Source organism: Delphinus delphis, chromosome 13 (assembly GCF_949987515.2).
Source record: "Delphinus delphis chromosome 13, mDelDel1.2, whole genome shotgun sequence".
NCBI classification, from domain to species: Eukaryota; Metazoa; Chordata; class Mammalia; order Artiodactyla; family Delphinidae; genus Delphinus; species Delphinus delphis.
In genome coordinates, this window is record NC_082695.1 from 31,562,920 (window position 1) to 31,586,992 (window position 24,073).

The window sequence follows — 24,073 nt, forward strand, 5'->3', positions numbered from 1 at the left end:
GCCTTCATCCAGCTTCTTCTAGTGTTAATCTTTGCCCCGTTTGTGATTAAACACTTTAAAAATGAATACGAGTGCCTTTAAAAAAACCCATCCCCCAGATTTTCTAGAATAACTGAATTCCACTTTATCTTTAGTGACCGTTTATTTTTTACTGCACTGTTATTTCCAGCAGCCAGTTGATGTTGTGGGCAGGTACACTTCCTCTAGCCTAGGATACTTTCATGTCACTTACAGATTTAAATTCCCAAACCTTCTTATCTAGACGCAGAATGATTTGGAGATGGCGTTAATGACCATGAGAAGGGAGTGATAGGAAAGGGACCAAAGAAAGAAGTTTAGATTATTAACATGTAAGACGCTGAGCACATGGCATCTCATTGTGTATTGAAATCATATTTCAATACAGAGGGTTGTCATCAAAAATATTTCGTTCATCCATAAAAGGAAGCAGTAGAGCGTATGATATGCAGCCTTAATATTGCCATTAAAAACAGAAGCCCCCTTTTGTGTTCAACAACCAGCAAAAAATTCTGTAACATGTGTCTATGTGAAATTACATTTGTTGTGGGTTTTTGGTTTTCTCTGTGTATAACCACCAGAGTGCATGCTTGCGTATAAATTTATTTCAGGTGTCAGAGACAAAGGCGCCAAAATCAAAGAGCTGGCCACATCTGCAAATCAGAGCGCTACGAGCACTCTAAAGAACATCGTGGGATTGGGCCAGAAGCTGTTGAATACGTCCACTGACCTGTCCAGGGTTAATGCCACGTTACGAGAAACAGAAGAACTCCTCCGTGACTCCTCAGTGACCAGTAGGTCGTGGTCTCCCCTCCCATTAGGAAAGTCTGCGTCGAGCCGTTTGAGTTTGCCAAGGGCACAGTGGTGCCTTGTTCGCAAACAGCAGTCCTAAAAAGTAAAAATGCACCAACATCTGGATTTGCACTTACAAAGAGAGAAGGGCCTTGATGCCTTGTGCTGGTGCATTTTTCGTATATTTACCAAAATGCCAAGGATTTGATTATTAAGATATTCTGGTTTATCCAGTGCATTAATAATGACCAATTCATTTCTCTCGTTTCCTCCCTCCTGCCAACTTTCTCGCCACCTCATATTTTAGCTTTGTTGGCTGGAAGAAAAGTCAAAGATGTGGAAACACAAGCGAACCTTTTATTTGATCGGCTGAAGCCTTTGAAGATGTTAGAAGAGAACCTGAGCAGAAACCTATCAGAAATCAAACTGCTGATCAGCCAGGCCCGGAAGCAAGCAGCGTCTGTGAGTGCCCAGCACCCCTGCAGCTGAGGCTCCTGGAACTGCAAGTCCCAGAGGCCTCCTGTGCAAAGGGCCTTCGGCCACACTTTCTACTAACCAGCTCTCAGTAACCCCTGATTCCTCACAGCCTTGTCTCCAAGTATATTTAAAGCCGTGTTTTATATGTATTTACCTAAGTATATTTAAGTCTATTTAATTAGTCTCATTTTCTTTGAGTCTTGCTTTTTTCGATGTGTTTCAGAATGTTGTTAGCAAAGAGATCTCTGTGTCCTTATGGACATTTATCATCGTGGCCTAGATTTATAGATCTGCACCAATTAGCTAGATGGTGCAGAACACATTAGGCCTGAGCGTCAGCATCCCTGTAAGTCTCACTGGTTGCGTATGGTGCTATTTCCATCATTTTACCAACTTTGTGTTCATAATCCAAGTACTCTTCAGAAGGTTCATACAGTGTGGGCCTCCTCTCTGTGATTCTGACAAAACAGCTTGAACTGCATGAATGCTGCACAAATCCAGGTCACTAACTGCATAAAACACACAATTTGAGAGACTGCTTCCTGGTCATCCTCAGCACATGGCATTGGCTGTGCACCAAAGGAGAGGCATTTCAGGGAAATAAGACTTGAGAGAATATCATTTGTCTTGATCCTGGGGACCTGTAGACAATAGATGTGACCTCTGGTCTAAAGAGTATCTTCCTGAAGTTTCTAGCCAAGAAAAAGGAGTTCTGGATTCTTTGATCCCTGAGTGACTTCACTTTGGGAAAAGGGCTGTAGGTTTACAAGAGCTCTGGTTTCCATCTGTTTTAGTTCCAGTCACCAAATAAATGTAAACCCGATGGATGGTTCCAAGTGCTCTGGTTAATGTAAACTTATAATCTTGAAGGTTAATACAAGGATTATATGCAAGTAATTACTTATCAGAGAAATATGTAAGTGAAATAATTGCTCTATAAATATTTGCTGAGTAAGTAGATCAACCCTCCATTTATTCCATACATGATCATCAAATGTCCTGTGTCAGGTATAAGATTCCAAGGTGATTTGGATAAGCTCCTTGTCTTTAAGGAATTAAATCTCACATGATAGAGTTCCCAACATAAAATTCCCTTTTAAAACCTGACTGACTTTTCCACATTAAAATATTTTACCAAATAAAATAAGTTTCAGCATCATCTGACTTTCACCTTGTGAGACACGAAGCATTGTGCATCATCCAGAGAGGAAACCTGCTAGCAGTGACGATCTGGAACAGAATAGCACCGTTCAGCGCCAGGCGTGCTGCCACCGTGTGGCCCTACATGATTTTTAGGCACTTAGGGACACTTCCGTTTTCCTTCTACAGATCAAAGTTGCTGTGTCTGCAGACAGAGACTGTATCCGGGCCTACCAGCCTCAGATTTCTTCTACCAACTATAACAGCTTAACACTAAATGTGAAGACAAGCGAACCTGACAACCTTCTCTTCTACCTGGGGAGTAGCATCAGTGTGAGTATGACCCGCAAAAGCAACGCTGAGTCTCTTAGGGACAGAGTATATTTTCTGAATCGGTTAAAAAAAAATAGGGCCTTTGCGAAATCACTAATTCTTCTATGAGAACTAATCTTTTGCTAAACTGGTAACATTAGATTAAAAATAATCAACCTACAGAACTGAATGCCCGTGAGGAGAAGAGTGGCATTTATGAAAAGTACCTCCCTCTGCCATCTTAACTGTGAGCTGTGGGACAGAGCTTTTCTTAATGTCTCCTGTGACCTCCGAAGCCACGGAGTTATGCTTTGGGTCTGTGGACATTGGCCGCTGTTACCAGGAGTGGAGGTGTGCACCACAAGGGGCATATCAGAATTGCCAAGCTTCCCCCCAGGCTATTCCACCCAGCGAGACTCCCAGGGTTCCCAGAGGGCATGTCCCCTATGGAAGACTACTGATTCATTTGACTGTGTCATTGGGAACAGGTCAGAGCCCTTGGGTATGTTAGGGCAGAAAATATTAGCAAGCGCAAATGCCATCGAGATGTCTTCTTAAGATACAAGGTGCAAAGCACAGGTCAGTCCGTGATGTACGATTTCATGGCTCCTGTCTCGCTGTACATCTCGCGTTCGTGCATTGCCTTCTCAGACCGGGCAAACAAACAAGTGCAATGCCTCCCCTCATGACCCCAGTAGAGGCTGGTAACCGCCAGCAAGTTTTCTTGGAGAACTTCATGGGAGGCTTCATGGAGGGCTATGCTGGGCAAGGGTGGTGGGCACTGATGGCCAACGGTGGCCACCATCTCCAGTACCAATACTCCAGGTCATGCTCCAGCTCCAGGGAGGGGAGCATTTAAAGACAAAAGACGATCTTTTTTGTTTTCTACTTAAAAAAAATTTTTAAAGTAGAGAAAATGCTGTAAGAATCACCTTTTAAAGTGTTTTGGTGGTCATGCACACAGTCTGGCGTGTGAACTCATCCCAACTCATGCCCTGCACCCCAGGCTGACTTCCTGGCAGTGGAGATGCGGCGAGGGAAAGTGGCTTTCCTCTGGGATTTGGGCTCCGGGTCCACACGTTTGGAATTTCCAGACTTCCCGATTGATGACAGCAAATGGCACAGTATCTATGTAACCAGGTAGCAGAGAAAGTTCTCTCTGAGCATCTCGCATCTTATAAGTAATTACATGTTTGTAACATCATATAACTGTCTTTGAAATTTCTGGGAAGTCAGTGAAAGGATACTTGGTTTAGATTATAGAAATAATTTTTTTCATTATTACAGAAGAAATAAAGTTTGTTAGCAAAACCAGCAATCAGAAGAAAAAAGTTAAAAGTTTATGTTGCCTTTAGAATGTTAGGTCCAAGTCTGAGGCAGCCAACTAAAATGTTTGCGCCCCAGCAGAGGGGAGTAAAGTGCAGCGTGGTGGAGATGCCACGTGGCTGGCAGTGGTACAAGTGGGACAGAAGATGAGGGTACAAGTGGGGGATGCGTTTTCTCAAAATTCAGGCACGAAGCAAAATTCTTCCTTTTAAAGCCCCTCTCCAGAGGCAACTGCTGTTAAGTGGCTGTAGGTATAGCTTTCTTTTCACTTTTCTGTAATATCACAGTTGGTTGGTGATGGTGTGTTATTGGAAATTTCTGATTTTTACTTTGTTATTTGAAAAAATAGGGTAATGATAAAGGCAGTAGACCGTTCCAAATATATTTAGTTCATTATCTGAAACTATTTTAAGCAAGGAGGTAACATGATAGAATTTATGTTTTAAGAAGAAATACTCCACAAGATTTTGGAGTGCAAACTAGGGGCAGGATGGGCAAGACTGGAAGCAGGGAGACCAGTTGGAGACATGGGCAGAAGCAGGTGGAGGCTGTGTGTGAAACAGATGTGTGTGTATGTGGACCAACTTGCAATTCTGCAGGTGCTCTTTTTGCAATTCTGTGACCCTTAGGTTTGGAAACATTGGTTCGGTGAGTGTAAAGGAAATGAGCGCATCTCAAAAGCCACCACCAAAAACAAGTAAATCCCCTGGAACAGCTAATGTTCTGGATGTAAACAATTCAACACTAATGTTTGTTGGAGGGCTTGGAGGACAGATCAAGGTAACCTTCTGAACGTTCATCTTAACAGTGCTGATTGGCTGATTTTACCAACGTAGAAAATGAATATGTTTAAATTTTTGAAAATATTCTAGGCAGATGAAGATTTTCCTGCTTCTGTTATTTTGTTTAAGGACAGTTCATCTGCAGAGTTGGGTTGGTTTTGTAAAGGATCATGCTTAATAGATAGCATAATGGAAAAGAAGCCAGTGGTTCATTTTATTATTTGGTTTTTTCCCCCAATAATAAAAGAGGAAACTCAATATTCCACATGAATTTCTGTAAACTCCCTTTATCTCTATTCTGACTCTAGTGGTGGACTAATACTAATCAGCAGTTAGCAAAGGAGCCCATCATATATTTTATTACATCAGTTACCCTCTCACCCAATAAAGTTCACTCACCTGGACTTGGTTCAGTGCTCTGAAATGAGAGTAAGGGTCCCAGTTCCCGGCAGGCCCTCACCACTGACCACATTCTCTGGGTCTCTTTCCTCATTAGTTAAAGGGCCTTCTCTCCAGTGACCCTAGTAACTGACCTGACCTTTGAGATCTTGTCCTGCTGTGTTGATGCTAGGATTCCAATTCATAATTGGAAGGAAGTTCAGTGATTACAGACTGGTCATTTTCCTGGATGTTGTTTTCTCAAAATTTGGATCTGTTAGATTTGAGCTCCCAAGGAGGAGTTTTGTGCACTTAGAGAATATATTTCTTTTCAACAAATATACTTGGATTATGTTTGTTTGTTTGTTTACATTAGAAGTCTCCTGCTGTGAAGGTTACTCATTTTAAAGGCTGCATGGGAGAGGCCTTCTTGAATGGACGGTCGATTGGCCTATGGAACTATATTGAAAGGGAGGGAAAGTGCCACGGCTGCTTTGGAAGGTAACGTGCCCCATGAGTAACACATAAGATGCTAACATGCACGGTAACAGTGTCCCGGGAGGAGGTTAGAGTTGCAGCATTTCCCAAACTCATTTGACCCTGATCTCTTTTTAAAAAGGAGCATTCCAGAGCTGTTTATGTTCCATAGAACATACTTCGCAAGTGCTGAAGTAGACACAAACAGGTGCTTTATGTCTACATTTGTAAATGGATTAAAACTGTCTTCATTTTAGATAAGTGCCCCTACCTACTAGCCAAAAACTTTAGCTCAGTGAGTTAATAAACTACTTCTAGCAACGGAATCCATTTGAGCGGGCCAGTAATTAGAATTCATTGCGCTTTTTACCTTTGTGTGTAATTTTCCATTATTAAATCATTAGCATGGTCCATTGATGTCCTTTAGATTTAAAAACTTTTTTTCTTAATATAATCATTTACCTTTAACTTTGATTTATATTACCAAGTAAGCTGATTTTTTTTTTATTCTTCTTTGAATATACTTACACTTCTCTAACATGGTGTCAGCATATGTTTATAATTATGAACAATCTCTCAGATCCTTCAAGGATAGTATAAAATAAACCATTGATTCTAACAGTTCACATCTAAATATGGGAAAAAAACTTCCATTTAGTCAACAGGCCTTTATTCTTTTTTTTTTTTTTTGCGGTACGCGGGCCTCTCACTGTTGTGGCCTCTCCCGTTGCGGAGCACAGGCTCCGGACACGCAGGCTCAGCGGCCATGGCTCACGGGCACAGCCGCTCTGCGGCATGTGGGATCCTCCCAGACTGGGGCACGAACCCGTGTCCCCTGCATCGGCAGGCGGACTCTCAACCACTGCGCCACCAAGGAAGCCCAGGCCTTTATTCTTGTGTTAGTTTTGAGAGGCTGTTGCAATAGAGCATTGGCTGCATGGCTGACCTTGACCGGACAGTCATCTGTTTCTGGGCCTTCTGCTCGGTACTGGTGATGGCAACATCAGTCACCCAAGCTTATCTCCTTCAATGTCTCATGGTCTACGGAAAATTACCTAAAATACTTTTTTGTGGTAACATAAAAAAGAGCTCTGCGCTGTAGGGGCGATGGTAGGTAGAGCATCCTGGGCGTGGGGCCCGAGTGATGCCTCCTCACTCACGGGACAGCTGCACAGAGTCTGACAGGTCCCCATCTCATGGGTGCCAGCTTGGATCAGAGCAGTCTAGTCATTCTTCCAGGGTCACGGGGCTGAGAGCTGGGAGGGAGGGCGTCTGCCCGGTCCTCCCGACCGCAGCGCTCCCCCCGGCCTCCCATAAATGCTGGGCGCTAGAGGAGAGCCAGCCATGAAGTGCTGTGGCAGACCCTTTGTCATTTGTCCCGGCCTCTTACCCAGGCAGGGGCCTGGAGCTGCCTTCCTGAGGCCCAGCTGGGGAAAGGCATATGGGCCTCATGGTTATAGAACGGAAGTCTGACCCACAGGGGACGAGCCCCAGAAATGTGCCGCTGACCCGAGGGATGTGAGCCTTCTCAGGAGAATCGCATTCAGTCATCATTTCCTTTGCATTCATCCCTCTTGGTGGCCACCTGACTGGGGCAGGCCCTGCTGAAGGAGAGAAGCCAGAAGCAAAGACTCAACCTTCCTGAGAACAGAGAACTCCTGAGTTCTGGGGAGGGAGAGGGCAGACGGATTTCTGGAATTTCGTTTGAAACCTGGCTTTGCATTTTCTTGTGTGTGTTCTTGGGCAAGAACTTAATCTTTGAGGCTCAGCTTTTAATAGGCAAAATGGGACCCCACTAGGACCTCTGAACACAGTACAATTCTCAGAGCTAAACCAGAGTGAACATTTGCTATGTACCAGGCACCGTTTAAAGAACTTTACATGTATTAAATCATGTATAGCTCTTCCAGAGAGGTTCTAGTGTTACCCCTATTTTACAAATGAAGGAAATGAGACACAGAGGGGTTAGGTAACTTCTCTGAGGTTACACAGCTAGTAAGTTGGGGAGCTGGGATTTGAACCCTAGCAATCTGGTTCTGGAGTGTGTGTCCTTAGCTACATGAAACCGGTTGCCAAAAGATAAAGCAATGGGACATGCTTCTAGGAGGCCAAAGTTTTAAGGATTAAATAATTGAGAATTAGGCCACAGTTTGTTTATGCAGAGTGCATTTCCTTAAAGTTATACTTCCTTATAAGAGATCTCAAGACGGAAATTTTTAGAAAAAGCAGGACTGTAGAAAGCTATAAATTTGAAACCTCAGGTTTTACAAAGCACTGCTACATTTTGTTTTGTTAATGGAAACAATTTCACTGTTGGGTTATTCTGTTCCTGCTTGGAGATGTGACACAGAGTGGTTATTGCACCTTCAGCTGGGAAAAATGCAAATTCTTACCCCAAAACACCCTAATCTAATTCACTTTCGAGCCCTATGACGTTCCAGAAAAGTACTTTTTGAACATAAGAATATGTTCTAAGTACTTTGTACCTGAAGAGTGAATCAAGTCAGCTTATTGAGACGTTGGGAAAACTGGAAAACACTTATCTAAGAAGTGCTGGGGTCCATGGTATGTAACTGCTGTAAGCTTATCCTGCAGATTTTTGAGATTCGTTTTTGTCAATGATATTTTTGCAAACTGATCCTTTTGGCACATTGGTACATATTTGTTTTCCATCATTAGTCCAGTTTAGTTGAATTAGTTAAAAACAAGCATAAGGTGATACATGCCAGTAAAAAATTTATTCTGAAAGTGCTGGAATTAAGAAAGGACATTAAAGGAAACTAGACATTAAGGGACATCAAAGTCACATTAAGAGAATTAGAACAAATGAAAATCTAGTCACTAAGTAGAACTATTTATAGCAGTAATCCATCCTTTGAGGGAATTTCTTTTTGCTACAGTGAACACTGCCCATGTTAACTTTCATTTCCTTACAAGGCAACTGGGTGCTTGTCTCGCATGATCTCATGGGGAGCATATTTTAAGATATTATGACTTACACTTGTTATCAAATTATGGAAATAAATGCTCTATCACGACTTTTGTGAGGAAGAACTCAGTAGAAGTATCATGTATTCTATTTAACTGCCTTCCTAAGAATGGATTGTATTTCACCTTCTGTCCTTGCAGCCCCCAAAATGAAGGTGCTTCCTTCCATTTTGATGGGAGTGGGTATTCTGTCGTGGAGAAGATGCTCCGGGCTACTGTGACGCAGATAATTATGCTTTTTAGTACCTTTTCACCTAATGGGCTGCTTCTCTACCTGGCTTCAAATGGCACCGTAAGAGTCTGTGGGGCCCTGCACCCTACTGTGTGTATACAGTTGGATTGCTATGAGGATATTTATGTTTGATGATTGTTTTATGAGCACATGCTAGGATAATATATACGTATATATGCCATATCAGTCCCCCTTTTTAAATGATTTGTCAGTACAAAATTACTGAAGAATGTTTGGAAAATATAGAAGCATATCAAGTAGAAAATAGCTTCCTATCATTATAAATATCAGTTGAACATTTATTATTAAATTTTGAGCTTGAATAAGACGTCTTGTTTTACTCACTCTGACCACCTTATTTGAATTCCATTGCAGGAAGTTCATGTTCTTATTTTTATCTTAAGTGCTGCTGATTTTTCTCAATCTTCTAGTTTTATTTTTAGGATTGGCCCAGTTGTCAATCTAAATGAAAAAAATAGAGATTCCACTTCTCTTCCTGCATTGTAGATTTTGATGACCATGAGTTTATCTGACATATGTCTGTATATTATTCTAGAAAGCCTTTGTGGACACTTTTAGTTTTGGACTGTTGGGCCAGATCCTGTTTTCTTAGTTTGACTGTAGGAGGTTTCCGCCATCCCTGACTTGAAGAGAAAGCAAATATTGTGATAATAATGGAGGCTTGGGTAACTTTTCTTTATTACAGAAAGACTTTTTATCCATCGACTTGGTCGACGGCAGAGTTAGAGTTACAGTTGACCTGGGTTCTGGGCCTCTTGCTCTTACTACTGACAGACGCTATAATAATGGAACCTGGTACAAAATTGCCTTCCAGCGAAACAGAAAGCAAGGTAAATGCACAGGTAGACGGACGGAATGCCGGTCGCCCTCATAGGAATAGAAATCTTTCCAAGGTCAGCAGTCTTTTTTTACTTTAGCTTTCTAGGTATGCTTAAATGATATTCTAATCAAAAGCCATTGTTTTCTTTGGAATACTGAGCACCAGGATTCACATTTTGCTGGAGGAATATTCTAATTCTCTGTCTGTGGTTTCCAAATGCATTATTTAACGTTAAATGCTGAATTGGAGTCAAGGATAAAATTGATTCTGTTTTCTTTGACACACATACTGCTACCATTTAGCATGTATATTCTGGATTTATTGACTTTTGTAAAGAGGGTTTTCATTTGTCTTTTAACAGTCAAGAACATCCCCTGGTCAAATTCGCAGAATGTAAAAGAATATGTCTTTGTAAATGACCTTTGTTAGACGTCTGTGTTTACTTTATTGTAGAAAATGACTCATTTTCTTGTCTATTCCTCTTGATCTTCTCTAGGACTCCTAGCAGTTATTGATGCATATAACACCAGCTACAAAGAAACCAAGCAAGGGGAAACTCCAGGAGCATCTTCTGACCTCAATCGTCTAGATAAGGATCCAATTTATGTGGGTGGATTACCTAGGTCAAGAGTTGTAAGGTATGATATCACATTGCAGAATTTTCATGTCCCTAATTACCAACTGCCTTAGTTTCCGTAACAAAGTTCCACAGACTGGGCAGCCTAAACAACAGAAATGTGTTCTCTCACAGTTCTGGAGGCTACAGTTCCAAAATCAGGTGTCAGCAGGGCCACTTCCTTCTGAGGATTGTGAGAAAGAATCTGTTCCATGCTTCTCTCTGAGCTTCTGGTAGCTTCAGGCATTGCTCAGCTTGTAGGTGGCATTCTTTATCTGTGTGGACACGCTGTCCTCCCTCTGTGTGTGTCTCTCAGTGTCCAAATTTCCCCTTTTTATAAAGATACCAGTCATACTGGATTAGGACCTACCGTACTGACCTCACCTTAACTTGATTACAACTGTAAAGACCCTATTTTCAAATAAGGTCACATTCACAGGTACTGGGGGTTAGGATTTCAAAATCTTTTGGTCGGGGTGGGGAAACACCATTTAACCTATAACGTTCTGTTTTGATTAGTATGCCATATAATTGGGAAGTAAAGAAAGCCTTCTGCAATAGAACTTATGATTTTCTGTTTATTGCCTATAAAACATCTAAAAATTGTTACTGTGCAATATTTGGAGACCCACTTTCCATCACACGTCACTCTCCTGTCCAGACATTCTAGAGTGGTAGAATCTTTTTGGTGACAAAAAGAAAGGAATCATGCTTCCTGCAGACTTATCTGGATTCCCCTTTTGGTGATTAGAATGAATAATGTATGTGAAAGTTTAAAGACCAGCATCAGCAAGTTGGATTAAAGGTAGCAGAGGAGAGATGCACTGATTCTTGTTCTTGTTTAGCTTTGTGACTTTAATAATTTCATAAACTTTCTGTAGTTTACTGTCCTCAGTTTTGTAATTTTGGACTGGGGACAAAGTAAGCTCTAAGTTTCACACCATTATAAAAAAGGCATATACGGCCAACAGTCAAGGCAGCCTAGCTTCCAGGGAGTGGAATCACCAAATGTCCAAACCGAGTCACTCAGCCCCGTGGTTTTCAAATGTATATTTGTAGCAGTACCTCATCTTCAAGCCGGGTTCTTATACAGAAGTGCAGCCACTCCAGTTGCTATGGGTTGAGCAGCCCAGAATCCACTTCCTGACACACCCCCTTCTCTGCCAGAAATGTGTGAAAGTTCCAAGGAACATAGTTTACAACCACAGTCACCCACCTTCAGGGTCTTGGAAATAAATGTCCCAAAACTTCAGCGGAGTTGGTCGCTTGTCCCAGGTCTTACCCCTCTGCCAAGGCAGAGCCAGGACTGGAAGCCTCTCCCTTAATCCCTGATTACAGATGTCATTCCTAACACAGTGGCATTGGGGATGTTTCTGAGGTTACAAGCTGTGTTGTAATTCATTTGTTCTTTACCTAAATGGTACACAGCGTAGACCCTGGAGAAAAGGACAGAGTCCCTTTACTAGGAAGACATCTCAAATCACAGACTTTCATGATAGATGGGTCTCGGGTATCATCGGGGCCAGTCTCCTCATTTACAATGGAAGAAACTGAGATTCGGAAAGGTTGAAATTTGCCCTAAATCATGTGGTTTCTTAATGGCCGACAGCTCATTGCATAGCACAGAGAAAAAGTGAGATATGACATGTAGCAAGAAGCCATGTTCCTGCACAGTTCTCCTGTCACTAGCTGATGCTTCAGGGTGTAACTGGGAGATGTTCAGTAGTCTCATCATTTGGAAATGTTAGCCTGAGTACACTGAAGCTCACCTCACCCAGCAGAGTGGCGATTTCTGTTAATAAAAATATGGAATTGGCTTAGTATCAAAGAAATAAGGGTTCTGGATAATCCCAGACTTCACCAAATGCAGTTATTTCCTTCAGGAGGAAGTTCATGAATATGTGGTATGGACAAGAGCCGATGCTGTCTCTAACCGAGATCCTGGGAAATCACATTGCCCACACTTGCCCCCGTGGGAGGTGAATGTTTGCTCTACACGGAGACTGAATTGAAATCTAAGTGCTATAATTTCCTTATGGCAGTGCACTGTCTCTCTTATAATTAGCCTCTGTTTTAGTGAGTATATCTAAATGGTACTGACTATAATAGTTTCCCTTAAAATATTAAGCATGCTTTTATCTAGGTAGCCATCTAGGTAATCAGCCTCATAAATTCAATCCCTTTCTTTAGTCCTAAGGAGAGTACATGTTTGACCTGAATTCTCACCATCAGTAGTCTTGTTAGAGGGAGACCTAGACATTTATGAGAATGACACAAGGAAAGAGATCTTTCTTATTTGTAGGTCCATTTTTATTTCTTCTTTCAAAACTGGAGTTATAAAATCCAGTTTGGTTGCTGTTGTTCTCTTGCCCTTCCCTACAGGAAAGGTGTCACCAGCAAAAGCTACGTGGGCTGTATCAAAAACCTGGAAATATCTAGATCGACCTTTGATTTACTCAGAAATTCCTACGGAGTGAGAAAAGGCTGTATACTGGAGGTGGGAAGTGTTTTATTAATATTGGGATGAGTTTCTATAAATGCCCACTGATTTACTAACATAATAAGGCAACAGGATCTAAACCAGGGGTGTGAACAGAAAAGAGGTGGTGGGGAAAACGGCAGCAGCCTCCAGGGTGGGAGGTTCAGCATGCGGGTGGGCCTCACGGTGCTTTCTCCTCTCCTTTGTGACCAGCCTGTCCGAAGCGTTAGCTTCTTGAGAGGCGGCTACGTTGAATTGCCACCCAAGTCCTTGTCACCAGATTCGGAATTGTTGGCAACATTTGCCACCAGGAACAGCAGCGGCATCATCCTGGCTGCCCTGGGCCAGCATGGGGAGAAGCAAGGTCACCGGCAGGCCCACAAGGTGAGTGGCTCAAAGGCTCTCAAGCCAGGAGCTCAGGAAGGAAATGACTTCAGGAAACACTGGATGGAAGATGACTTAGTCATAACATGTATTCTACAACATGTGTGCCTGGTTGTTAATGGGTGTGCGTTTTTAATAAGCAAAAGTGATTATTGCTGAATGTCTTTCCCTTACGAATCAGCGGTCTCTTTGTGTTGCATAATCCATCTTCCTTGTTTAGCCATCGAGAAGAAAGATCCTTGCTGTCTACCTAGGATTCTTATAGGATAGGTGATATTTACCTTTCCTCTGCTTGAACTTTATATATTATGTAATTTGAAGAGATTCACAGAATACTAATGTATTGTATTAATGAAGTAGAAGCCATGCAGCTACAATTCAGAGTACTGTTCTCTACTGTGCAAGGTATTTTACAGACATTGCTGTATAATTATTACAGCCACACTTCAGGGTGAATGCTGCTTCCTGTATTTTGCTGAGGGAGAAATGGATTCAGAGAGCCTGGCTAACCTGCACAAGATCACACACCTGTTATTTCAGAGCCTGACCTGGAACACCAGTCTGTAGACCCCAGATACCTCACAAGACACTGAGTGAAGGTCTGACAAGGACAGATTGGTTTATGGGCTCCACCAATCTTTTTTCCTTTTTTTAAGTTGAGATGAAATTTACATAAAATAAAAGTAACCATTTTTAGGTGAAACAGTCAGTGGCACTTAGTGCTTTCATAATGTTGTGAGGCCACTTTCTCTATCAAGTTCCAAAACATCTTCATCACCCAAAAGAGAAGCCTATGCCTGTTAAGCAGTCGCTCCCCATTCACCCCCTCCCCGAACCCTGGTAACCACCAGTCTTCTTTCTGTATCTAGGAATGAATTTACCTATTCTGTATATTTCATATAAGTGGACTCATATGAGTGATATTCTGTCTTTTACTTAGCATGCTTTCGAGGTCCATCCACATTGTAGCATGTATCAGCACGTCCTTCTTTTTCATGGCTGAATGGTATCCCACTGTATACAGAGCATAATTTATTAGTTCACTGATGGACGTTTGGGGTTGTTTCTACCTTTTGACTATTGTGAATAATGCTGCTACGAACATCTGCATACAAGTATTTGTTAGAGTACCTGTTTTCAATTCTTTTGGGTATATACCTATGGGTGGAATTGCTGGGTCATATGGGAATTCTATGTTTAACTTCTTGAGGAACTATCAAACTGTTTTTCTCCACCAATCTTAATAGGACCTCTTATAAATCAAAGTTTGCTACTAAGTCAGCAAAAAGGAACGGTGTCATCCAGTGCTGGCAAGACCTTGTGAAACACTCCCATTCCAGTTCTGCTGGTGGACCTCTCTCATTGTGGCAAAAGAGTGTTAAGAGCTTTAAACATTTTCAAACCTTCAACTCTTTAATCCCACCTTTAGAAATCTTAGAAAAATTTCACAGGCAAAAAAAAAAAAAAACAGTTAAATGTTCATTATGTATGGTAATAAAAAGTTAGAAACTACCTACATTTTTAAAAAAGGAATAGATCCCACAGTGAGATTTCATCTCACACCTCTGAGAATGGCAACCATCAAAAAAGATAAGAGATGGGCTTCCCTGGTGGCGCAGTGGTTGAGAGTCCGCCTGCCAGTGCAGGGGACACGGGTTTGTGCCCCGGTCCGGGAAGATCCCACATGCCACGGAGCGGCTGGGCCCGTGAGCCATGGCCACTGAGACTGCATGTCCGGAGCCTGTGCTCCGCAACGGGAGAGGCCACAACAGTGAGAGGCCCGCGTACCGCAAAAACAAAAAAAAGAAAAGATAAGAGATAACAAGTGCTGGTGAGGATGTGGAAAAAAGGGAACCCTTGTGCACTGCTAGTGGGAATGTATAATATATTGGTACAGCCACTATGGAAAACAGTATGGGGCTTTCTCAAAAAATTAAAAATCAAACTCCCATATGATCCAGCAATTCCACTTCTGGGTATATATTTGAAGGAAATGAAATCACTACCTTGAAGAGATATCTATATCCTCTTGTTCATTGCAACATTATTTACTGTAGTCAAGACATGGAAACAAACTGAGTGTCTATCAGACGAATGGATAAAGACGTGGTGTGTGTATATGTATACATATTATCAATATCTATTTATTTATTTATACAGTGGAATATTATTCAGCCATAAAATAGGAGGAAATCCTACCATTGAAAACAACATGCATGAACCTTGAGGGCATTACGTTAAATGAAATAGGTCAAAGAGAGAAAGACAAATACTGTATGATCTCACTTATATGTGGAATCTTAAAAAAAACTCATAGAGACAGAACAGATTAGTGGTTACCAGAGGTAGGGGCAGGAGAGAAGTGGGTGAAGGGGGTCAAAGGTACAAACTTCAAGTTGTAAGATAAGTTCTGGGGATGTGATGTACAGCATGGTGACTATAGTGACAATATCATATTGCATATTTGAAAGTTGCTAAGAGAGTAGATCTTAAAAAGTTCTCACTACAAGAACAAATTTTGTAACTATATGAGGTGATCATTTACAGTATATTCAAATATCCAATGGTTCTGTTGTATACCTAAGACTAACACAATGGTATATGTCAATTATATCTCAATAAAATGGGAAAGGGAGAAACAGATCAATGACTTACAGTGTAACTGTTTGTTAGTACATAATGTAGCAATAAATAATAAGTATGAAGACTGTAGAAATGGAAATCTTTGATATGGTTAGTGATAATAGCATAATACAGAATGTAAATTATGTCAGCAGAGGTTAGAAAGCAATATACAAAGTATAAAATAGTTGTTAGATGGTGATATTCTTAAGGAACTGCTTCCTTGGTGCCAATACTCCCACATTACCTTCATAAGATGATAATTCTTTAAATCCTATAGTAATGTCTTTTCTTTGGGAATTCTCTGTGTGACCTTCCCAGCCCTTCTTTTCCATCATGCTAATTGAAGGCCACATCGAAGTGCATGTTAATCCTGGGGATGGAACCAGCCTGAGAAGAGCTCTCCTGCATGCTCCCACGGGCACATATGGTGACGGTCAAGAGCATTCCATCTCCTTGATAAGGACCGGGAGGTATTTGCGTCACCTTACGAAGGCTCCCCAGTAGGAGGCCTGTATGCAGTGAAATGATTGGGATAATTAGTATGATGTCATTCAGAGTCTTTATAATTCCAAAATAATTCTAGAAGCTTGATAGAATACCTCTTTGGAAAACAATTTGATCTGCTTTGTAATAAGATATTTGCAGAATTTTCATAATTGAACATCCTTAAACCTGCCCTTTTCTGGGACCCGGCATAAAGTTTCTTTACACTGGAATAATTCTGTGTCGAATAGTGTTACAGTATTAGTAAATTCTAATAGTGAATGGTAAAATAGCAAATAGTAAATAGTAAAATGTAAACAGTGAAATAGTAAACAGTGTCATATCAACATTTCTATATAATTTCTCTCCAGAACTGTAGACCAAAAGTTTTAAAAAAAACACTGCACATTTTGTCACAGGTAAAGAAGTAAAAGATTCTCTCCAAAAAGCAATTGAACTGAATAATATTTAATCACATTCCATTCATTTTTGGAGAACGTTTACCTGTAAGTTTTATTATCCAAGATTCACTTTTTTATTCACACACATGTTAAATGTCATGTTAAAATGTATCTTCAAGGCACTTTTATAATTCAGTAAGAACTTGCTGGAATTAGATATTAAAATGGACAGTTATGTTTCATTATATTTGAAAACCTTTATTTTCTCCTTTAACCTTTTAGAATTATCACTGTCCAACTGGATGAGACAGCTCCTGTGGAAATGAAGCTGGGCCCATCAGCAGAAAGCAGGACAATAAGTGTGTCCAACCTGTACATAGGTGGTGTTCCAGAGGGCGAGGGGACACCCATGCTCAAGATGAGAAGCTCATTCCATGGCTGTATCCAAAACCTGATCTTTAACATGGAGTAAGTGTGACTGTGCTCTCAGCATGATTTTGCACTTCCTGATCTTTTAATGCCCAGCACTGACACTAACCTACAACGTAATTTTGCTGTTTGAGATGGCCCCAAATTCTACAAGTTCCCGAATAACAAGTGAATCCCGTGTTCTATAAACTCCGCCAAATGGCTTTATTAGACTAGAATGATGGAAAAATCTGGTCATCATGCATGAGAAAAAAAGAACCACTAAACATTAGTTCCATAGTACTGTCAACACACAGCAGAGGTCAAATACATTTTGGCATGCGCTTTTTTTTAACATCTTTATTGGAGTATAATTGCTTTACAATGGTGTGTTAGTTTCTGCTTTATAACAAAGTGAATCAGCTATACATATACATATATCCCCATATCTCCACCCTCTTGCATCCCCCTCCCATCCTCCCTATCCCACCCCTCTAGGTGGTCACAAAGCACCAAGCTGATCTCCCTGTGCTATGTGGCTGCTTCCCACTAGCTGTCTGTTTTACATTTGGAAGTGTATATATGTCCATGCCACTCTCTCACTTTGTCACAGCTTACCCTTCCCCCTCCCCATGTCCTCAAGTCCATTCTCTACGTCTGTGTGTTTATTGCTGTCCTGCCCCTAGGTTCTTCAGAACCAATTTTTTTTTAAGATTCCATATTATGTGTTAGCATATGATATTTGTTTTTCTCTTTCTGACTTCACGCTGTATGACAGACTCTGGGTCCATCCACCTCACTACAAATAGCTCAATTTCGTATCTTTTTATGGCTGAGTAATATTCCATTGTATATATGTGCCACATCTTCTTTATCCATTCACCTGTCAGTGGACACTTAGGTTGCTTCCATGTCCTGGCTATTGTAAATAGTGCTGCAATGAACATTGGGGTACATGACTCCTTTTGAATTACGGTTTTCTCAGGATATATGCCCAGTAGTGGGATTGCTGGGTCATATGGTAGTTTTATTTTTAGTTTTTTAAGGAACCTCCATACTATTCTCCATAGTGGCTATATCAATTTACATTCCCACCAACAGTGCAAGAGGGTTCCCTTTTCTCCACACCCTCTCCAACATTTACTGTTTGTACATTTTTTGATGATGGCCATTCTGACTTGTGTGACCTCATTGTAGTTTTGATTTGCATTTCTCTAATGATTAGTGATGTTGAGCATCCTTTCATGTGTTTGTTGGCAATCTGTATATCTTCTTTGGAAAAATGTCTACTTAGGTCTTCTGCCCATTTGTTTGTTTTTTTGATATTGAGCTGCATGTACTGCTTGTAAATTTTGGAAATTAATCCTTTGTCAGTTGCTTCATTTGCAAATATTGTCTCCCATTCTGAGAGTTGTCTTTTCATCTTGTTTATGTTTGCCTCTGCTGTGCAAAAGCTCTTAAGTTTCACTAGGTCCCATTTGTTTATTTTTGTTTTTATTTCCATTTCTCTAGGAGGTGGGTCAAAAAGGATCTTGCTGTGATTTATGTCATAGAGTGTTATGCCTATGTTTTCCTCTAAGAGTTTTATAGTGTCTGGCCTTACATTTAGGTCTATAATCGATTTTGAGTTTATTTTTGTGTATGGTGTTAGGGAGTGTTCTAATTTCATTCTTTTACATGTAGCTGTCCAGTTTTCCCAGCACCACTTATTGAAGAGGCTGTCTTTTCTCCATTGTATATTCTTGCCTCCTTTATCAAAGATAAAGTGACCATAGGTGCATGGGTTTATCTCTGTGCTTTCTATCCTGTTCCATTGATCTATATTTCTGTTTTTGTGCCAGTACCATACTGTCTTGATTACTGTAGCTTTGTAGTATACTCTGAAGTCAGGGAGCCTGATTCCTCCAGCTCCATTTTTCTTTCTCAAGATTGCTTTGGCTATTCGGGGTCTTTTGTGTTTCCATACAAATTGTGAAATTTTTTGTTCTAGTTCTGTGAAAAATGCCATTGGTAGTTTGATGGGGATTGCATTGAATCTGTAGATTGCTTTGGGTAGTAGAGTCATTTTCACAATGTTGGTTCTACCAATCCAAGAACATAGTATATCTCTCCATCTGTTTGTATCATCTTTAATTTCTTCATCAGTGTCTTATAGTTTTCTGCATACAGGTCTTTCGTCTCCTTAGGTAGGTTTATTCCTAGGTATTTTATTCTTTTTGTTGCAGTGGTAAATGGGAGTGTTTCCTTAATTTCCCTTTCAGATTTTTCATCAATAGTGTATAGGAATGCTAGTTCTGTGCATTAATTTTGTATCCTAGTACTTTAGCAAATTCATTGATTAGCTCTAATAGTTTTCTGGTAGCATCTTTGGGATTCTCTATGTCACTGCAAACAGTGACAGCTTTACTTCTTCTTTTCCAATTTGGATTCCTTTTATTTGTTTTTCTTCTCTGATTTCTGTGGCTAAAACTGCCAAAACTATGTTGAATAATAATAGTGAGAGTGGACATCCTTGTCTTGTTCCCGATCTTAAAGGAAATGCTTTCAGTTTTTCACCATTGAGAACAATGTTGGCTGTGGGTTTGTCATATATGGCCTTTATTATGTTGAGGTAAGTTCCCTCAATGCCTACTTTCTGGAGGGTTTTTATCATAAATGGGTGTTGAATTTTGTCGAAAGCTTTCTCTGCATCTATTGAGATCATATGGTTTTTCTCCTTCAATTTGTTAATATGGTTTATCACATTGATTTGCATATATTGAAGAATCCCTGCCTTCCTGGGATAAACCCCACTTAATCATGGTGTATGATCCTTTTAATGTGCTGGTGGATTGTGTTTGCTAGTATTTTGTTGAGGATTTTTGCATCTTTGTTCATCAGTGATATTGGCCTGTAGTTTTCTTTTTTTGTGACATCTTTGTCTGGTTTTGGTATCAGGGTGATGGTGGCCTTGTAGAATGAGTCTGTGAGTGTTCCTTCCTCTGGTATATTTTGGAAGAGTTTGAGAAGGAGAGGTGTTAGCTCTTCTCTAAATGTTTGATAGAATTCGCCTGTGAAGCCATCTGGTCCTGGGCTTTTGTTTGTTGGAAGATTTTTAATCACAGTCTCAATTTCAGTGCTTGTGATTGGTCTGTTTATATTTTCTATTTCTTCCTGATTCAGTCTCAGAAGTTTGTGCTTTTCTAACAATTTGTCCATTTCTTCCAGGTTGTCCATTGTATCGGCATAGAGTTGCTTGTAGTAATCTCTCATGATATTTTGTATTTCTGCAGTGTCAGTTGTTACTTCTCCTTTTTCATTTCTAATTCTATTGATTTGAATCTTCTCCCTTTTTTTCTTGATGAATCTCACTAATGGTTTATCAATTTTTTTTATCTTCTCAAAGAACCAGCTTTCAGTTTTATTGATCTTTGCAATTGTTTCCTTCATTCCTTTCTCATTTATTTCTGATCTTTATGATTTCTTTCCTTCTGCTAACTTTGGGGGTTTTTTGTTCTTCTTTCTCTAATTGCTTTAGGTGTTAGGTTAGGTTGTTTATTTGAGATGTTTCTTGTTTCTTGAGGTAGGATTGTATTACTGTAAACTTCCCCCTTAGAACTGCTTTTGCTGCATGCCATAGGTTTTGGGTTGTCATGTTTTCACTGTCATTTATTTCTAGGTATTTTTTGATTCCCTCTTTGATCTCTTCAGTGATCTCTTGGTTATTTAGTAGTGTATTGTTTAGCCTCCATGTGTCTGTATTTTTTACAGATTTTTTCCTGTAATTGATATCTAGTCTCATAGCATTGTAGTCAGAAAAGATACTTGATACGATTTCAATTTTCTTAAATTTACCAAGGCTTGATTTGTGACCCAAGATATGATCTATCCTGGAGAGTGTTCCATGAGCGCTAGAAAAAAATGTGTATTCTGTTGCTTTTGGATGGAGTGTCCTATAAATATCAGTTAAGTCCATCTTGTTTAATGTATCATTTAAAGCTTGCGTTTCCTTATTTATTTTCATTTTGGATGATCTGTCCATTGGTGAAAGTGGGGTGTCAAAGTCCCCTACTATGAATGTGTTACTGTCGATTTCCCCTTTTATGGCTGTTAGTATTTGCCGTATGTATTGAGGTGCTCCTATGTTGGGTGCATAAATATTTACAATTGTTACATCTTCTTCTTGGATCGATCCCTTGATCATTATGTAGTGTCCTTCTTTGTTTCTTGTAATAGTCTTTATTTTAAAGTCCATTTTGTCTGATATGAGAATTGCTACTCCAGCTTACTTTTGATTTCCTTTTGCATGGAATATCTTTTCCATCCCCTTACTTTTCAGTCTGTATGTGTCCCTAGGTCTGAAGTGGGTCTCTTGTAGACAGCATATATACAGGTCTTGTTTTTGTATCTATTCAGCCAGTCTTTGTCTTTTGGCTGGAGCATTTAATCCATTTACATTTAAGGTAATTATCGATATGTATGTTCCTATTCCCATTTTCTTAATTGTTTTGGGTTTGTTATTGTAGGTCTTTTCCTTCTCTTGTGTTTCCTGCCTAGAGAAGTTCCTTTAGCATTTGTTGTAAAGCTGGTTTGGTGGTGCTGATTTCTCTTAGCTTTTGCTTGTCTGTAAAGGTTTTAATTTCTCTGTCAAATCTGAATGAGATCCTTGCTGGGTAGAGTGATCTTGGTTGTAGATTTTTCTCCATCATCACTTTAAATATGTCCTGCCACACCCTTCTTGCTTGCAGACTTTCTGCTGAAAGATCAGCTGTTAACCTTATAGGGATTCCCTTGTATGTTATTTTATTGCTTTTCCCTTGCTCCTTTTAATATTTTTTCTTTGTATTTAAGTTTTGATAGTTTGATTAATATGTGTCTTGGCATCTTTCTCCTTGGATTTATCTTTGTATGGGACTCTCTGTGCTTCCTGGACTTGATTAACTATTTCCTTTCCCATATTAGGGAGGTTTTCAAGTATAATCTATTCAAATATTTTCTCAGTCCCTTTCTTTTTCTTCTTCTTCTTCTGGAACCCCTATAATTCGAATGTTGGTGCGTTTAATGTTGTCCCAGAGGTCTCTGAGACTGTCCTCAATTCTTTTCATTGTTTCCTTATTCTGCTCTGCAGTAGTTATTTCCACTATTTATCTTCCAGGTCACTTATCTATTCTTCTGCCTCAGTTATTCTGCAATTGATTCCTTCTGGAGAATTTTTAATTTCATTTATTGCATTGGTCATCATTTTTGTTTGCTCTTTAGTTCTTCTAGGTCCTTGTTGAACGTTTCTTGTATTTTCTCCATTCTGTTTCCAAGATTTTGGATCATCTTTACTATTGTTACTCTGAATTCTATTTCAGGTCGACTGTCTATTTCCTCTTCATTTGTTTGGTCTGGTGGGTTTTTACCTTGCTCCTTCATCTGTGTGTGTTTCTCTGTCTTCTCATTTTGCTTAACTTACTGTGTTTGGGGTCTCCTTTTTGCAGGCTGCAGGTTTGTAGTTCCCACTGTTTTTGGTGTCTGCCCACAAGGTTGGTTCAGTGGGTTGTGTAGACTTCCTGGTGGAGGCAAGTGGTGCCTGTGTTCTGGTGGATGAGGCTGGATTTTGTCTTTCTGGTGGGCAGGACTGCGTCCAGTGGTGTGTTTTGGGGTGTCTGTGACCTTATTATGATTTTAGGCAGCCTCTCTGCTAATGGGTGAGGTTGTGTTCCTGTCTTGCTAGTTGTTTGGCATAGTGTGTCCAGCACAGTAGCTTGCTGGTCGTTGAGTGGAGCTGGGTTTTAGCGTTGAGATGGAGATCTCTGGGAGAGGTTTTGCCGTTTGATATTATGTGGAGCCGGGAGGTCTCTGCTGGACCAATGTCCTGAACTCGGCTCCCCCTCCACAGATGCACAGGCCTGACATGTGGCCAGAGCACCAAGATGCTGTTAGCCCCATGGCTCAGAAGAAAAGGGAGAAAAAAAGAAAGAATAAAATAAAGTTCTTAAAATTTTAAATTATTAAAAATAAAAAAATTTAAAAGTAGTAAAAGAAAAGAATCAAGAGAGCAACCAAACCAAGAAACAAATCCACCAATGATAGCAATTGCTAAAAACTAAAAAAAAAAAAAAAAAAAAAAAAGAACAAAATGTACAGACAGAACCTTAGGACAAATGGTAAAAGCAAAGCTGTACAGACAAAATCACACAAAGAAGCATACACATACACACTCACAAAAAGAGAAAAAGGAGGACTTCCCTGGTGGCGCAGTGGTTGAGAGTCCGCCTGCTGATGCAGGGGACACGGGTTTGTGCCCCGGTCCGGGAAGATCCCACATGCCGCAGAGCGGCTAGGCCCATGTGTGAGCCATGGCCGCTGAGCCTGCGCGTCCGGAGCCTGTGCTCCGCAACGGGAGAGGCCACAACAGTGAGAGGCCCACGTGCCACGAAAAAAAGAAAAAAGTAGAGGAAAAGGAAAAAAAAATATATCTATACATAAAAAAAAGAAGAGAGCAACCAAATCAATTAACAAATATACCAACAATAATAAACTCTAATTACTAAACTAAGATAAACATAAAACCGGAAACAAATTAGATGCAGGAAGCAAACCCCAAGTCTACAGTTGCTCCCAAAGTCCACCGCCTCAATTTTGGGATGATTCGTCATCTATTCATGTATTCCACAGATGCAGGGTACATCAAGTTGATTGTGGAGATTTAATCCACTGCTCCTGAGGCTGCTGGGAGAGATTTCCCTTTCTCTTCTTTGTTCACACAGCTCCTGGGGTTCAGCTTTGGATTTGGCCCCGCCTCTGCATGTAGGTCGCCTGAGGGTGTCAGTTCCCTGCCCAGACAGGACGGGGTTAAAGGAGCAGCTGATGTGGGGGCTCTGGCTCACTCGGCTGGGGGGAGTAGGGAGGGGTACAGATGCGGGGCGAGCCTGCAGCGGCAGAGGCCA

At 40.6% G+C, this 24,073-nt stretch overlaps 1 protein-coding gene across 1 annotated transcript in view; it reads left to right on the top strand.

The window, feature by feature from the left end:
• Positions 1-24,073, top strand: part of LAMA1 (laminin subunit alpha 1) — a 150,365-nt gene that overhangs the window by 111,894 nt on the left and 14,398 nt on the right. Inside the window, exons 43-55 of the mRNA XM_060027766.1 lie at positions 630-812; positions 1,118-1,272; positions 2,617-2,760; positions 3,746-3,879; positions 4,695-4,845; positions 5,602-5,726; positions 8,832-8,982; positions 9,629-9,773; positions 10,260-10,401; positions 12,762-12,876; positions 13,072-13,242; positions 16,186-16,337; positions 17,034-17,219. Coding sequence (XP_059883749.1) covers positions 630-812; positions 1,118-1,272; positions 2,617-2,760; positions 3,746-3,879; positions 4,695-4,845; positions 5,602-5,726; positions 8,832-8,982; positions 9,629-9,773; positions 10,260-10,401; positions 12,762-12,876; positions 13,072-13,242; positions 16,186-16,337; positions 17,034-17,219 — 1,954 coding nt within the window. The remainder of the gene's footprint in view (positions 1-629; positions 813-1,117; positions 1,273-2,616; positions 2,761-3,745; positions 3,880-4,694; positions 4,846-5,601; positions 5,727-8,831; positions 8,983-9,628; positions 9,774-10,259; positions 10,402-12,761; positions 12,877-13,071; positions 13,243-16,185; positions 16,338-17,033; positions 17,220-24,073) is intronic.